The 15,632-nt window shown below is 42.3% G+C and overlaps 1 protein-coding gene across 5 annotated transcripts in view; it reads right to left on the bottom strand.

The window, feature by feature from the left end:
- Positions 1–15,632, bottom strand: part of NFAT5 (nuclear factor of activated T cells 5) — a 67,208-nt gene that overhangs the window by 6,631 nt on the left and 44,945 nt on the right. For 4 of the 5 annotated variants that reach the window (XM_054169875.1, XM_054169880.1, XM_054169877.1 and 1 more), the window contains 7 exons: positions 13,036–13,226; positions 11,013–11,185; positions 6,755–6,889; positions 6,545–6,597; positions 5,250–5,382; positions 4,636–4,713; positions 228–376 (listed from right to left, as the gene is read on the bottom strand). In XM_054169875.1, the coding sequence (XP_054025850.1) occupies positions 228–376; positions 4,636–4,713; positions 5,250–5,382; positions 6,545–6,597; positions 6,755–6,889; positions 11,013–11,185; positions 13,036–13,226 (912 nt within the window). The remainder of the gene's footprint in view (positions 1–227; positions 377–4,635; positions 4,714–5,249; positions 5,383–6,544; positions 6,598–6,754; positions 6,890–11,012; positions 11,186–13,035; positions 13,227–15,632) is intronic. The other variant, XM_054169876.1, reaches the window with a different exon arrangement.

The following is a 15,632-nucleotide window of genomic DNA, read 5'->3' as shown; positions in this document are numbered from 1 at the left end:
CACAGGAGAAAAAACTGTTCACACAGCATCATCAGCAATCAGTTTGAATGTGGGGACAAGTTGCTTTCAAAGGAATCATGCTCTGTGATCTTGCCCACACCAGCCTCAGACATGGTATTTTCCCCTGTCTGTTACTCTGCTATTAGAACTGATGCATAGAACAGACTGATCGGTAGTTGCAACCAAGACTATTAAAGCTACTGTCTTCAGATCACAGTGAAACTTACCTTGAAAACAGGGGGAGATCTTTTTTCTGCACTTACTTCCATTGGAGCCACGTCTTCACTCTTAATCATACTGCTTGGCATGAGTGGAGTTATCAAGGCACTAGGAAGAATGTTCACCTTCTCCAGGTTACAGCCCGTGGCCTTCACTGCTGCAGTCACAAAGGGAAACAAAAGGGCAATGAAATGTTAGCATTGGCTATACACAGAGTGGGCTTCTGGTAGTGGCCACCTTCCCCTTTCACTTTTCAGCCCTACAAGAGCCCTCACACTGATATAAGATGGTAACACACAGAGTGACCATTTCTGTAAGTGAAATTAACTGTCTTAACACACTGCTGAAACTGAGCTTAAACCAAACCAAGGGCAAAGCCTGTACAATCCACACTTCCACAAGGACTTCAAAGTAAATTAAAGAATTTATCTTCAACATACAGCACCAGATCACAGAATCACCAAGGCTGGAAGAGACCTCAAAGATCATCAAGTCCAACTTGTCACCACAGACCTCATGACTAAACCATGGCACCAAGTGCCACATCCAATCCCCTCTTGAACACCTCCAGGGATGGTGACTCCACCACCTCCCTGGGCAGCCCATTCCAATGGCGAATGATTCTCTCAGGGAAGAACTTTCTCCTCAACTAGAGTCTAAATCTCCAGGCTTTCAACAAATTTAAACCTTACACTAACGTGGCAGCAAGATTTCTGCAGATTTCCATCAAGAACATGCCAGCTCCTCAGGAACAAGCCTTGTGTTTTTGTTCCATGTAGAACCAAATGCTCTTCTGAAATGTTACTTTCTGCCTTTACCAATCAATTCCCAGTTATCAATATACCAACAGCCAAATAAATTCATTCCCTCCTCCTCTTAACTCAAGGTTTGGGGTGGCTCCAGAAAGACAAGCCCCAGGATCTGATGTGCTGGGCTGTGCTGCTGGCAGGGAACACAGTTTGAGCGAGACCATTCCAAAATACATCTGCTTCAGGACAGATGAGGTCATACAGGCTGTTTAAAAGCAGCAGTCTGGATTCTTCCATACCATAGTCACAATGTATAAGCTTCCCTATGCGCTTAATCATCTTGTGCTCATCAGAAACAAATTATGTAAGGAGCTAAAAAAAATTCTCAGTGGCATATAGATTAGATCCTACCAGTGGTATGTTCATCCACAGTGACACATTGGGTTGGAAGAATGAAGGCAAAAAAAACCCAAAGAAGTGAGATTTATAATGAAGGGGAAGATTCCCAAGCAGACAAATACTGTTTGGCTTGGTCCCTTACTATGCTTTTGTAACACATTTTGGTTTAGAACTTTTAGTTCTAAACACTTTCAGTTCAGTTTTCAATTTAAAACTTGTTACCACCTTACCAAGACACACACACTTTCCCTTTTCTCCCCAAAGTTGGAAACTGAACCCACCATGAACCACTTAAAACCAGTTCTCCAGCACTAATCCAGTGTTTAGAAGGCAAAGACCTAGTACATGGTTGTCCACCCTTCCCCCATCCCCCTCATTCCTCCAGCTTTACAGGGCAGTTTCGATTCAGAAATGTGTTGTCTTGGAATGCAACTTGTCACTGAAGTCTGTCAAAGCTGAGGACTCTTAAAATGTTGGAGCTGTAATGGCTTTAGGAAGCCATATTTTGGTGGTTTTTTTCCCCTAACATTTGCAGATGCTGCAACAGAAATTAGCTTAAGGAATATTCAGATACCTGAGACAAAGATGAAAATTGCCTGCAGAGAAAGCCCCCAAAGCTCAGTCCATAACTACATGTTCATGTCAACAGCAGTTCACTCTATTTGGCCAGGGTTGCTGGTAACTATGCCACTTAAGAAATCATGAATTCAAGGATTTTTGCTCCCAGTGAAAGGAAACAGGAAGGAAGGAGCATCCCACTGCATCCCCACCTGGTCTTTAGCATTTCAGAATAGTGAGGAAGGATGGGCTGGGATATATGCAGAAACAAAGCACAGAAAGCAAGCAAAACTCTCTGACCTCTGGTTCATGATCAACTTAGAGCACAGAATCACAGAATCATAGAACCATTATGGCTAGAAAAGACCTCTAAGATCATCAAGTTCAACCATCAACCCAATACCACCATGTGGTGGATCGAAAATTCCACCCCCAACATTACATTTGCCAGACCAGCTCAGGTGGAAGCAAATGAAAGCTGCACTTACAAGCAAAACTACAATCTACAATTAAAGGCAATGAATATGTACAAAATATATAATATTTACAGGTATTTACAATTAATAAACAGCACAAGAACCTCCCTGGTTGAAGACCAGGGGAGCTAATAGCTTCTCCCTTCCTGCCCCCCCTTACTTCCCTATACACAAAAGGGACAAGAGGAAGAGCAGAGAGATAATTTGTTAGACTTCGCCAAAGCAATGCAGTCAAGGTCAAGCAAAAGCAAGTTAATCTCTCCCAGAGCAAAGAAGTGAGAGAAGAGAGGAATTGTTTACATGACTAGCTTAAGTTTAGAACTATCATTATTTTCCTTTTTACACCCAACAGTGATTTATTTACATTTTACTACTTTCTGTTCAAGAGCTGTGAAAAAATTTTAAAGGTATAGCCTAAAACTGCCACACCCCACACCCACTAAACCATGTCCCACAGTGCCATGACTGCATATCTTTGTAACATCTCCAGGGATGGTGACTCCATCACCTTCCTGCACAGAACAGGTACAGGAATGAGCCATCCAAAAGAAAGCTGGCCAGCAGAAAACTCATGCCAGAAAGTAAATTAAGATGTGTCACAAACTAAACAGAGGACATGAAGCAGCAGAACCAGCACATGGTGTCCTCCTCATGAACAGCAGATGTTCTCCTGAAGCAGGTGGTATCTTCCCATGGTTAAGCCCCCACAATGTTAGCTGGATGTCAGGCTTCCCCTGATACATTAGTTATTATTTCCCTCATCTTTTTCATCTTGCTTCCTAAGTCTTCCCAAGCCTTTTATCGCCCTGTTTCATTGCCCTAAATATTTCTGCACATTTCTTCCCCAAATATTCTCTGCAGGTTTAAACTCATCATTCCTTGATTATCCTCCCTAACAAGTTGTAAAGTCAACTTGTAAATACATCCCCTGCCAAGACCAAGCTATTAACTTCAAACATGAGTTTCATGATTCTAACCTGAAGCTACAGATTCCTATCAAACTTGTGATCACGTTGTTAATTTGCTTACCTTCCAACCTGCTTTCACTAGAGTAGGCTCTGGAAATTTCCAGTAACCTTTGTACACCATCAGAGTTTTAACCCTCCACTAAGAAAGATTTCCTTCCTCTACCTGTGTTTCAGTATCAGAAGGATCAATTCACTTCACCCTTAAAAAAACCCAGGCAAACCTGAAACTTGCTCTCTTGGTACAAAACTGTCAACAGACTACGCATGGCAGAACGGTCAAGAACAGAGAACCTCACTAAAGGGACCTAACTAGATCCACCAAAACCAGATTCTTAACACCAGAAGACAAAAGCAACTACCAAGTGGGCATGATGGTGTTTCTCAGGATTTGGTTCTTCCCCTCTAAAACTTAGGTGTATATTTTTGTTTAAATTAACACAACACAGTTTCTAAACCCTTTGTACTAACCACCATCTCAGGCTGCTTTTTTCTTCTTCACTCACAAGCACACTGAAAGATCAGACTGCAGGGCCCGAGGTGTGAAAAATGAATTTACTTTGGCTTGCTTCTTTTTTTTCCCCCCAAAGATTTTCTTCTATTCTGGTTGATGTTACAATTACAGAATGATAGAATTGTTTTGCTTGGAAGAGATCTTTAAGATCATCAAGCTGAACCCCTAAGCCAGCACTGCTAAGCCACCACTGCATCATATCCCTCGACACCACACCTTCACAGCTTTGAAACCCCTCCAGGGATGGAGACTCCACCACTGCCCGGGGCAGCCGGGTCAATGGCTTGACAGGTCTTTTGGGGAAAAGAAATTGCTCCTCATGTCCAATCTAAACCTCCCCTGGGGCAACTTGAGGCCATTTCTTTATGTTCCTGTTACTCAGAAGACACCAACCTCCCCCACACTCCAACCTCCTCTGTGGGAGCCTTAGAGAGCCAGGTGGTCTCCTTTCAGCCTCCTTTTCTCCAGCCTGAGCAACCTCAGTTCCCTCAGCTGCTCCTCACAACGTTTGTGCTCTAGACCCTTCACCAGCTTCCTTGCCCTTCTCTGGACCTTTTACCTTTTTTCTTTATACTTACAGGAACACTGTTATGAAGCAAAATACTCAGAATCAGAAAACAAACCCAACTGTAAGAATACAGCCAGATTTTATAAGCACAGACTTATCTTCACAGGATGTCTGATTCATTCCTCCAAATTTGGATAGGCATTTATAGTTAAATTATTAACAACAATGATAAGAATCAATTTAATACCTTTTATAGCCTCTTCAAAAGAACAATGTTGGGCTGGGCTGGAGATTTCCTTCTTCACATTAACATTCAGAGTACCAGCTGTTGAGACAAAACACAGAGAACTTCCTTATGTTAAAACAGCAAACAAGAGGGGTAAAAAAAAGAGAGAATAAAATAACAAAGCAAACCAAAACAGTTACTTAAAGTAATTAAGGTTCTTTAAAAACCATGAAGTTTTGCACTGTGTGTTGGAATATAGAAACAAAAATACATAATATGGTCAAACTTTGTGTCTCCTTAGGATAAAACATGCTGCTGGTTTTGGGTTGTGTTTGGGTTGCTGCATATAGCATGTTGACTTTTCCTCCTGCTCAGCTTCATTTTGAACCTTGCACTAGAAATGGATGCTACTTTGTAAGAACAGCTGTCTCCAGGCAGCTGAAATTTGAGCCACATAAAAGAGAAAAGCCAAGCCTTTAGATTTCATTATTTACCAGAGCAAACCTCACCAGCAAGAGGGTTTTGGAAAGATCCAGGTTACCTAACCATTCTGTTGGGTGGGGTAAATGCTATGAAATGAGAAGCCCAGCAGGTACAACTGCCCATTCCCTCCCCCAGTTCCCCATTTTACATACATGTATCTGGAGTGTAGGTAAATGGTTGCACATCGTGTGATCTTCCAGCGTTGGTCACCACATAAATTCCCACAGAAACAGCTGAGGTTATTTGCTGGTCATGATATGGTGGCACCTTCACAATAAGGTGATTCTGCAATGCAAAAATCATCTTTAAATTCACAGAAGAAACTTACTTTATTTTTTATCATTATTTATTATTGACCTTAGCTGTGTTCACAGCCATACAAAGAGAGAAACAGACTGCTAAATAAAAACAAAGGCACTGGAGAAAATGTGATCAATTGACACTTTCAGTGAAATAAACTGATTACTAACTTGTGCTAGAAGAAAGATTTGAGAATCTTGCTCATGAAATGCTCGACTGGGAGGTGCAGAAAGGAAAGATATATTAAGTCCAGCCCTTTATACACAAGCTTATCCCTAACATGCCTGACTGCACTGTGATCAGTTTGCCATCAGTTCCGCTGGACTCGGACCCGCCAGCGTGCTGCTGAGTCAGGTTCAGGGTGGACAGATGGAGGATGGAGTCTCATGTTACACCTAAGCGGATTTAACACCAAGCAGACATCAGAAAACAGGCCCTGCAATCACTCATCAACTCAAATAGTGATGAGTGATCTGTCTACTCCCCATCCACCTCTACTCCACTGGAGGTGAGACATGATTCCTGCCAGTGCAGGCATGGAATGCTGCCTTCAGAGCTGGGAGCACATCATTTACATCTAAGAACTCCCTCTAATTGCAGTCCCACAGTCCATAAAGGCACCAAGTTGTGTCCAAAACAATAAACTAATGTTCTGTAAAACGTTTCCAAGTAGAACAGAAATTCAGTCAGGAATAAAGACCATGATGGGGACACAATCTGTCTCCACACACAAGTCTCCTAACATGCCCTTAGGAAAGCTCCTGGAAAATTTGTATTAGGCCTTTTAATAACATTTAATTACCTTACATTAAGAGCAATGACTTGCTCACCTACTCCACATACCACACTCCTGCTGTGGTATCTAAGCTCTCAGTTAGAAACTGAATCATTTACTTGTATGAACCCAAAACAATGGCAAGTTCTTCAGTGAGGCTGGTAGAGTATTTCAGGAAAAGGAATACTACTTCAGGAAAAGGAATACTACTTCAGGAAAAGGAATACTACTTCAGGAAAAGGAATACTACTTCAGGAAAAGGAATACTACTTCTAGAAATGCACAGGAAGAAGGAAAGGCTTATTGGACTCTTCAGTGGAAAGAGCTGGAGCAGTTTTTATATAATAATAAATAATAATAATATAGAAGTACCTGATGAAATAACTCCATGTCTATTTCAGCTTCTGCCTTCCAAGAATTCTCATCTAAATGAAAGTTAAAAAGAAAACGTTATTTCCTATCCATAGAAAACAATTTATTTTAGTGCCTTCGACTCTGCTTCTGCCACTGAACTCGATCAACCAACACAAACCCAAACACGTCCCCTTCAGCACCCCGGGCCATTGTTGCTTTCACACTAACCAGAAACATTCTCTTGGAAAATCACTTTTGTTCCCTTTAGAAAGTTCTTGCCAATCAAAAAAACTTCCTCTTCACCCTTCACTGAACAACTGTGAAGACTCTTCTTTAGGATCTCTGGAACTCCTGCTGGTTGAGCTGCAATTGGAAAAAACAAATTGTTTGGAAGCAGGAAAATATCAACATCCGAAACCAAAAGCTTTTACTCACAGGATTATAAAGAACAAAACAATTCCTGAGCTTCTTCCTTTACTGTACTACTCCTGACACAACTGTTCACAAGGTAACTGCCTTTATTATTCCCTCACTAAACGTAAGGGCCTCATAAAAATCACACTTAGTGAATTGTTTACCTAAGAAACTTTTCCCTTTTAGCCTGCATTTACCAAATCTTCAAAACAAAGCTTTCAGTGTTTGAGTCTTTGAGCCAAAGCTCAAGAACTGTTCAGGAGAAAAGGCCACACCTTGAGTCCTGTGTCCAGTTCTGGGCCCCTCAGTTTAGGAAGGATGTTGACTTGCTGGAACATGTCCAGAGAAGGGCAACAAAGCTGGGGAGGGGTTTGGAACACAAGCCCTATGAGGAGAGGCTGAGGGAGCTGGGGTTGCTTAGCCTGGAGAAGAGAAGGCTCAGAGGAGACCTTACTGCTGTCCACAACTACTTGAAGGGAGGTCATAGCCAGGTGGGGTTGGTCTCTTCTCCCAAGCAACCACCAACAGAACAAGATGACACAGTCTCAAGCTGCACCAGGGGAGGTTTAGGTTGGATGTTAGGATGAAGTTCTTCGCAGAAAGAGTGATTGGTCGTTGGAATGGGCTGCCCAGGTTGGTGGTGGAGTCACCATCACTGGAGGTGTTTAAGAGAGGACTGCGTGAGGCACTTGGTGCCATGGTTTAGTTGATTAGATGGTTTTGGGTGACAGGTTGGACTTGATGATCTCAAAGGTGTTTTCCAACCTGGTTAATTCTATTCTATTCCAAATCTAGTTCTGTAATCTCCTGGCACGCTCAGTATACATCAGACTCCAGCTGCAGCACACCTTCACATTTACCTGTGAGTTCACAAAACCATTTTTGATGAAGCTTGTTTTGCTGTGCAGAAGGGTAGAAGTACTAATGTCCATCTGACCTGTGCTTTTCAAACTGACACAGCTTGAGCAGGTTGGTCTAGTTGAAGAGGTTCCTGCCCACGGCATGGGCTTGGAACGAGATGATCTTGAAGGTCCCTTCCAACCCAAACCACTCTGCAACTCTATGACTTTCTGGACCAATAAATTTGAGCTAATACAAATCCTTGTATGAGACATCTCAGTAGTTGGGAGATTATAGCAATTTATATCCTGAGATATAAAGAGACCACAGCTTCCAGAAACACATCCCTGGAAACCTCAGATGATGGTTTATATAACAAATACTACAAACTGTTGTTGCTGCAACTATTTCAATGCTTCCTAAAGCATAAATCCAATAAGACCATGTTTGTTAAATGAAGACAAGCACTAAAGACAATTCAAATAGAAGTATATTTTAAAATCAGGTATTTTGAGTTTGTCACACTTCATGTCATCAAACCATTCCAGCTTCTAATGAAGGTTTCTCAACCACCTTTTCTATTCACCATAAAATATTAGTGGCATAAGCTTGGACTTGTGCTTTGCACTCATGTGGCCCACTTCTATTGTTTAATAACAGCATACTCTGGGGTTACTACACAGAAGAGCAGAAATACTGTAACACTTCAAATTATTTAATGACCTTTCAGAAAGGATTTTTCTACAACTGTTGCAGCAGGTTCCCAGGCAACCATTACGCAACTACTAAATATGCTCAAGGCACACAGACTTCTGAAAAGAGTAACTGGATTTAGGTTTGCTAACAAAACCTATTTATATTTATTTAAAGCACAGACCTTAAAGAGCCTGCATCTACTTAATGTCTCTCCTATGATTTCAGGTGCATTAGTGTAACTTTGACAGCAATACAAGTCATAAAACACAGCATGAGCAGGCTCTGATGAGTGATTATGAGAAGGTACAGCACACATCTGTAACAACATGTGCTCAAGGAGGTGATTTATATAAAACAAATAACATAATAAACCACAACATTTTATGCCATATTGATCAGCCAGTGCCATGTACCAGCACTGTCTACTGCAAGTCACCGTAACTTCAGACTAAGTCAAGAGAGCAGAAGCAAAGTATCCTGGAAACAGCTTCCAAGAATTCCCATCTCAGCCTTCACATTATGATCAGTTTTACCCACAGCATTCCTCAAAGACAGAAGTCTAACCAGAGTATTTTGATTTTTGTGTTTCAGACCTCCAGCAATGAAGATGCTGTAGAATTCTTGGCCAATCTCCTGGTTACTCACACAATTCAGAAGATTTTCTTACCCACTGACTGAAACCCAGCTCACTAAAACCAAAACCCATTTACTTCCCACTGTACATATTTTAGAACTTTGTTTATGAAAGGATAACCTTTCTTTCCTTCTTTCTTTCTTCTAAAGTCCCTTAGCATGTCATTGCTCTCACATACTCTGCTTTTTACTCACTGCCCATGTATCGAAACGTAGCTACCAACATTACATGGATGCATTCGACCAACAGAATGGCCAGAGACCTACAAGGGACCCTCATAATCCAGTACTGGACTGGCCCTACCAACAAGCTAAGCAGGAATTGCATCAAACCCAGCTTTTTTAGCTAAACAGCCTTAAAATAGGCTGTCTCTAGAACATCTCAGACTACTTCCAACAGCAAATTTGGGATTGTTGTGTGTAAGAAAACAGCAGATGATTTCCATTCCCATTTCTGCTATGATTTAAACAACTCCAGTAACTTACTGATACAAACAAAATGTACACAGAAAGGGCTTTTAGAGACTGTACAGAAAACATTTTCTTCTTAAATCTGAAAATTACTGCAAGGCTGTACTGACTAGAATGGAGCTGCCAGACAACTGGATTTCTAACCACATAGATGCATAAGCCTGAGAACTCCAACAGTTTAAAATACACTGGGGAAAGAAAGTCAAAAGTGTCAGAGGGATGGGAACACCTCAATCTGACCTTTCTGGAAGAGCTTCCCAAACACCACATTATTCTCTAAGGCATAGAACATGACTGAAGAGAGGAGAAGAGTCCTCCCCTGCATCAGCAGGGACACATCTTTGGTTATCAGCCTTTCAAGAGTTTCTGCAAGGTTCCTGCTCTCCCTGAGTCTTGCAAAGGGATCCTGTGTGAAAGCAGAACCCTGGAAGCAGATGGGCTCCATGCCACAACTGCAGATTGCCCATAGCACTGAAGCGCACGGGGGCAGCTGATGTGGAAGCTCACATGGTTCTAATTATCTCCTCTTCCAATCTGCTCTTTTACTGGCAACAAAACTGCAGTTTCTGACAAGCTGAATAGGAGCCCTGACACAATAGGTAATGACAGCATTCAGAAAAAAAGAAAACAAACCACCAAAACCCAGGAAGTTTTTATACAATGGGAAGAGCAGGACACAAGTGCCCCGGAGCTTGCATAATCACACTGTGCTCCACGCATGGAGAAAAAGCCCTTCTGTCTCCTCCTTCATCAAGAAATCTCAGGAATCCCATCAACAGCTGTACTAAACACATTTCCCTGCTCTTTGACAACAGATGAACAAAATTCCCCACAACTGGAAGTCACTGCAGACTCCATAGACACAAGCAGCCTCTATGTACCACAGCTTCTACCAATCTCATTCAGTAGAACCTAACCAGCCTGAGCAGCCATCTGTGCACAGTGCTAAACAGAGCATTTAATAAACAGCTATAAAAAGTTTCATTCCTGCACTGAACCAGAAAAGATTCAGCCCCTGGCCCATCAAACCACCACAACTGCAAAGAGCCATGGCTACTAACTTATTACAAGTTCTTCCTCTCAAAGAAAGTTGACAGATGAGATTAAAACCTGTATCAAAAAACCTGTATCAAAAAAGCCACACAATAAGTGCAAAGCAATCATGACCAAACAAACAAACAACAAAATTCAGACCTTTTAAAAGGCAAAAATTCATTCAATAGAAGTTACAACTATTTCTAATTACTGGTCAGTCATTTAACTTGCACCCCATGCCAAGTAAAACTCAATCCATGTGATTTTAGCCACAGCAACGCTGAGAAAAAAGAGCAGATTAACACTAGAGGGTTTTTTTTTTCTCCTCAAGGCATTTTATGGCAGTCACCCTAAAATCCAGAGTCCTCCAACACCAACCTTTTAATTGGATACTTACTGCACAAAATTGGGGAAGAAGGTGTCTGAAGAGTCAAAGTTGAGCCATCTTTGCGAGTGATGTTAACTCGGAACACCAGCCTAGCTCGTGTGCTTTTTTTCTTGGAGCCAGCAATCCCTATCCTAGCTTCAACGTCAGCATTTCTCAGCTTCAGTATTCCCACGCAATCAACCCTAACAACACAAGATGGGGGAGAGTTTAGTGGACTTTAGTAAGTTCAGCCTCTTAAATAAACTTTCAACTAGTTACATAAGCCACAATGTCAAAACTCTTGAATTACTGAAATAGTATTGGGGTTTTTTTCCTTATTTCCATGCAATCTCTGTATGACCTTTCTCATTAGAGAGCCTGCTTTTCAATTCAACCCTGCATAATTTGGGTGATGAATCATGGGAAGAAGGAATATGAAAGTAGTATGAATGAAACAGAAAGTGCAACCTAACCAAGTCATCTGTAAGCGCTCAATTTACACAGATCTTCATTCTTCCATTCCTGGGGCCACATCTGGCTTCCTCAGATCATTACTGTAAATGTTCTGCAATCACTGAAAGCAGCAACAGAAGAAAATTTACTGTAGTGACATTAAGTTTTTATGCTCAGGGGAAGCTGGATTTGATAGATAGGTCAGACCATAACTGTGGTCCTATGGGAAATGTATACAGGGCCAGAGTGAGAGGGACGTGGTGCTGACTTCAGACAGATGCAAAATAATTTCAAGCAAAAAAACACCACCAACAAAAGAAAATAAATAACAAATAATCCCCAAACCCAAGCTGCTGTGTAAAGAAGTAGAATATTGTGATTTTACCAGAATGTCAGTCCTCTAGACCCAAAAAGCACAGGGACTACCTGATAGGTCCTTTGAGTACAACAAATTTTTGTGCTGCATGAGGACCGACGAGCAACAGCTTGAGAGTGGAGAGGAGGGGTTAGTGTGACTCACTGGCATTACCGTGAACAGAGGTGCTGAAGCACCACTGAAATCCTGGAAGGGTTCTTTTGAGTCATCAAGATAGTTTTTGAGATAGCAGCCAAGACAAATTCTCCCTAAATAATTCCAAATTCATCTTTCTAGCATCCCTGTATTGACCTTGTTTTACATTAAAGCTTGAGGACAATTGTAAAATTAACAAGAGGTAGTTTCCAAATGTAGCATAGGAATATGTTTTACAGTTAAAAAATCAGATTGATTCAGTCTACTGGCAAACTATTATCCTGCTTCAGTGGACACTGATCTGAAGAAAAGCATCTTCTCTTGAAGCAAGACAAACTTCTAAGTGAATAGTGACAGCTTGCAACTATATCCCCATGAAAAAAATCCATTCTACGAAAACACTGAAAGAAGATCACTCCCTTTCTACATATTAAGATTAAAGTAGAAAGCTTATTAGAGAACCTGAAGTTTCTTGGAAGATCCAGACCACAGAGACAGATGAGATCACCTGTCTCACACCTGCTGCAGTAAACTGTGCCCAAACTGCTGCCTGTGCTGGCCCAGAGCAGCTCTGTGAAGACAGCAGAGCAGGAGGCTGCTATGACAAATGGCTGTCTGGTGGAAGTGACAGAAATGGAACAAGCGAAGCAAGAGGAGTCAAGCCATAGCTTAGCTTCACTATTCACAGCACCTAGTCTTGTGGGGTCTAAAGGGATCAGGAGATCCCAGCATTCCCATTCTTTCTTCTGAACAGCAGTTCTGTCCTTGTTAAAAGACAAGACAACCAGTAGGACCAGTGACCAGTTTGTAGTTCACATAATGCTTGACTATAAACCTTATTGATCAAACAGAACATGAAACTAATGCAACAAAGCTAACTGATAAAGTTTAATGAAGATCAGATTAAGCTTTAAGTATAATAAACTGAGAAGGCAACTTAAACTTTTTTCTTATACACAAAGCTTCACTAAATGCCTGCTGTGTGCCAAGACAGTCACACTTTTAACCAACCCACTGGAGAAGGAAGATCAGTTTCTGGAAACAAGAAGCCAGTAAATGAAAATATTGAAACAAAAAGAAGCTACTCACGCAAGTGTCATATTGTTGCTGGGGTCCAGCCCGACCTCAATGACAGTGGTCCCCTCTATATCCACCTCTTTACAGGGAGTAGTGTTCCTCCCAGTAACTCTGCAGGCCTGGTAGAACCCATGTGGCTTCACTCGGCCTGAGTCGTTGCCCACAAATACCTGCAGCACCACCGGCTCGTTGTGACCTTCCAGCTGGAACATGGAACACAATTCAAGTATTAGACTAGATCTAAGGAAGACATTTTTGACACTGAGGGTGGTGAGACCCTGGCCCAGGTTGCCCAGAGAGGTGGGAGATGCCCCATCCCTGGAACCATTCCAGGTCAGGTTGTTTGGGGATCTGACCAACTCCATCTAGTTGAAGACGTCCCTGCTGATTGCAGGGGGGTTGGACTAGATGACCTTTAAAGGTCCCTTCCAACCCAAACCACTCTATGAGTCAATGAAATTTTTAAGTTGGCCAGCAATGCCTCTTAATTATGACAGGAAACATCTTATGCAGCTGAATTTGAAGTGAATCTGTTCCCAGTGTTGCTGGAAACAACCCATCACTGGCGCTGCAAGAGAAGAGCAAGCACCAGATCTCTACTGAGCCAGCAACATTTTTACACTATTCTTTCCCATCTTTAAAACACCCCAAAAAAACAAACAACACCAACCCAAACAAAAACCCTCTTGTCCTTTACACATTTTTTTTTTGCCACTAGCTCAGATTTCCTGAAGCTCCACTGACTCACTTTGTCTGTCCAACCCTGGCAGACTTTGATACGCAGGGTATGAACCAGTTTGCCTACTGGTAAAGCAAGCTTGAGCTTCCAGGAATCCAGTAACACGAGACTCTTCCAAACAGAATTTTCAGTGATGGGTGCTAAAGGGTAACTGGGAAAGGAATTAAAAGGAAATTCAGATGAACAAAGGCCCATTAAGAAAACTCACATAAATGAGCACTACATCTCCATAGCAACAGGACTATATGAATGGATTCTTTTCTTATGAAACTACTGGATTTCCACATTACTCAGGAGGACTGAGGGAAGTGTTGGAGATGTTTCTAACACTGTTGAGCAGGACTTGACAGAGAAGTACATTTCTATACTCAGCAGTAGTCAGCACATATTTTAAGGGCTGTATCATAAGCAAGTGTTTCTTTGTGGATCTAGTAAATTAGTTTGGGATGAGAACTGCTTTGCTGCTTTCTCAGCAGTGGCCTAAGTAAGAAAAGCAATGTTTTCTTTCATAATGTCTCTTTCTGATCTGTATGATAAGAAAAAGAGTTGCCTATTGGTTCAACCTGCTGGCCACACTCCTCCCATCATAACCAGGATTCTATTTGCCTTGTTTCCATCCAGTGGGCAACGCTGGCCTGTACTCAGTTCCGTGTTCACTCTTACACCCATATTGTGGTCCCTGCAACTTGTGTGATGGTATCTGACATCAGTACATCTGTCTCTGTGCAATCCACGTACAGCATTACTCCTGGCAAGCCTCTCTACAATTCGCATGAGGAAAACATCACAAGCACAGCCCTGAAGTTTTGCTTCCACCAGGAATGTGTAGCTACCACTGCGGATGGACAGATAGCTGAAACCTGTCCCAGTCAGTGAGTCTGTGAGCAGCAGACTCCTGTTAGTTACCCATAGAAAGCATCATCTATCACCTCCTCAGTCTGGCAGTCTGTAACAGACACCAAAACATTATCCCTGAGCTTCCTCCCTCTTGTGATCTCAACAGGTCAGGCTCCAGTTTCATGCCGGAGGTCTGTGCAGTCAGGGAGCTCCATTCAGTACATGATAACAGACATATACAGAACCATTTTGTTTGGAAAAGACCTGTAAGATCATCAAGTCCAACCATTACATTATGTCCTCTCTTCTACCTCAACAGCTGCTGCACAGCCACAGCGGCACCCCAGCCACGGACATTGCCCCATGTCTCTGTGACTCCAGCCAAGTCACAGCCCTGTGACTGCACAAGGGAAGAAATAAGACCTGCAAATTCACTGACTCAGTGCAGTCACTGGAGAGCAGCCTCTGAATGTTCTTCCTTTTGAGCAGGAGTATGAAAGACCTCTTTGTAGCCTTCCTCCTTGTGTTTCTCCTCCATTTGTAGCTCCTCCTTCCTTCCTGGGATTTGGTCCCCATCCTCTGACGAGCTTACAGCAAAGCCCTTCTCATGGGGTTGGCAAGCCTGCTCACCAACATTTTTCCCCATTTTGAGAAGGTGAATTACATCAGTTGTCCTTTTCTCCCCTCCAAATGAGGCAAGATGAAAAAAGCAGCTTAATGCTTGCTGGAGAAACCGGCTCTGCAGCCAAGCCCTGGATTCCAGACTGCATCTGCTCAGTCCAGATCCTGCCCCTTGACCAGAAGGGCTGAGACACCTCTGACTCCTCAATACTACTCACCCCTGCCTCAGAGCAAGTGACCTTCAACACTTAAACTTCCAGGCATCAGTCTATACAGGAAACAGGCTGCACTTGTTAAGTGTGAAGACAACTGTGTTCTCTTTCCTTTCTTCCTGTTCTCCTCCTCTCCTAATCCACATGTACTTCACTACTCTAACTGTCCTGAGCAGTATGACCCAGAAAGGACACCTCAG

Source organism: Dryobates pubescens, chromosome 19 (assembly GCF_014839835.1).
Source record: "Dryobates pubescens isolate bDryPub1 chromosome 19, bDryPub1.pri, whole genome shotgun sequence".
Taxonomy (NCBI): Eukaryota; Metazoa; Chordata; class Aves; order Piciformes; family Picidae; genus Dryobates; species Dryobates pubescens.
Note: the sequence above shows the minus strand (reverse complement) of the source record. Positions and strands in the feature narration are given on the sequence as shown.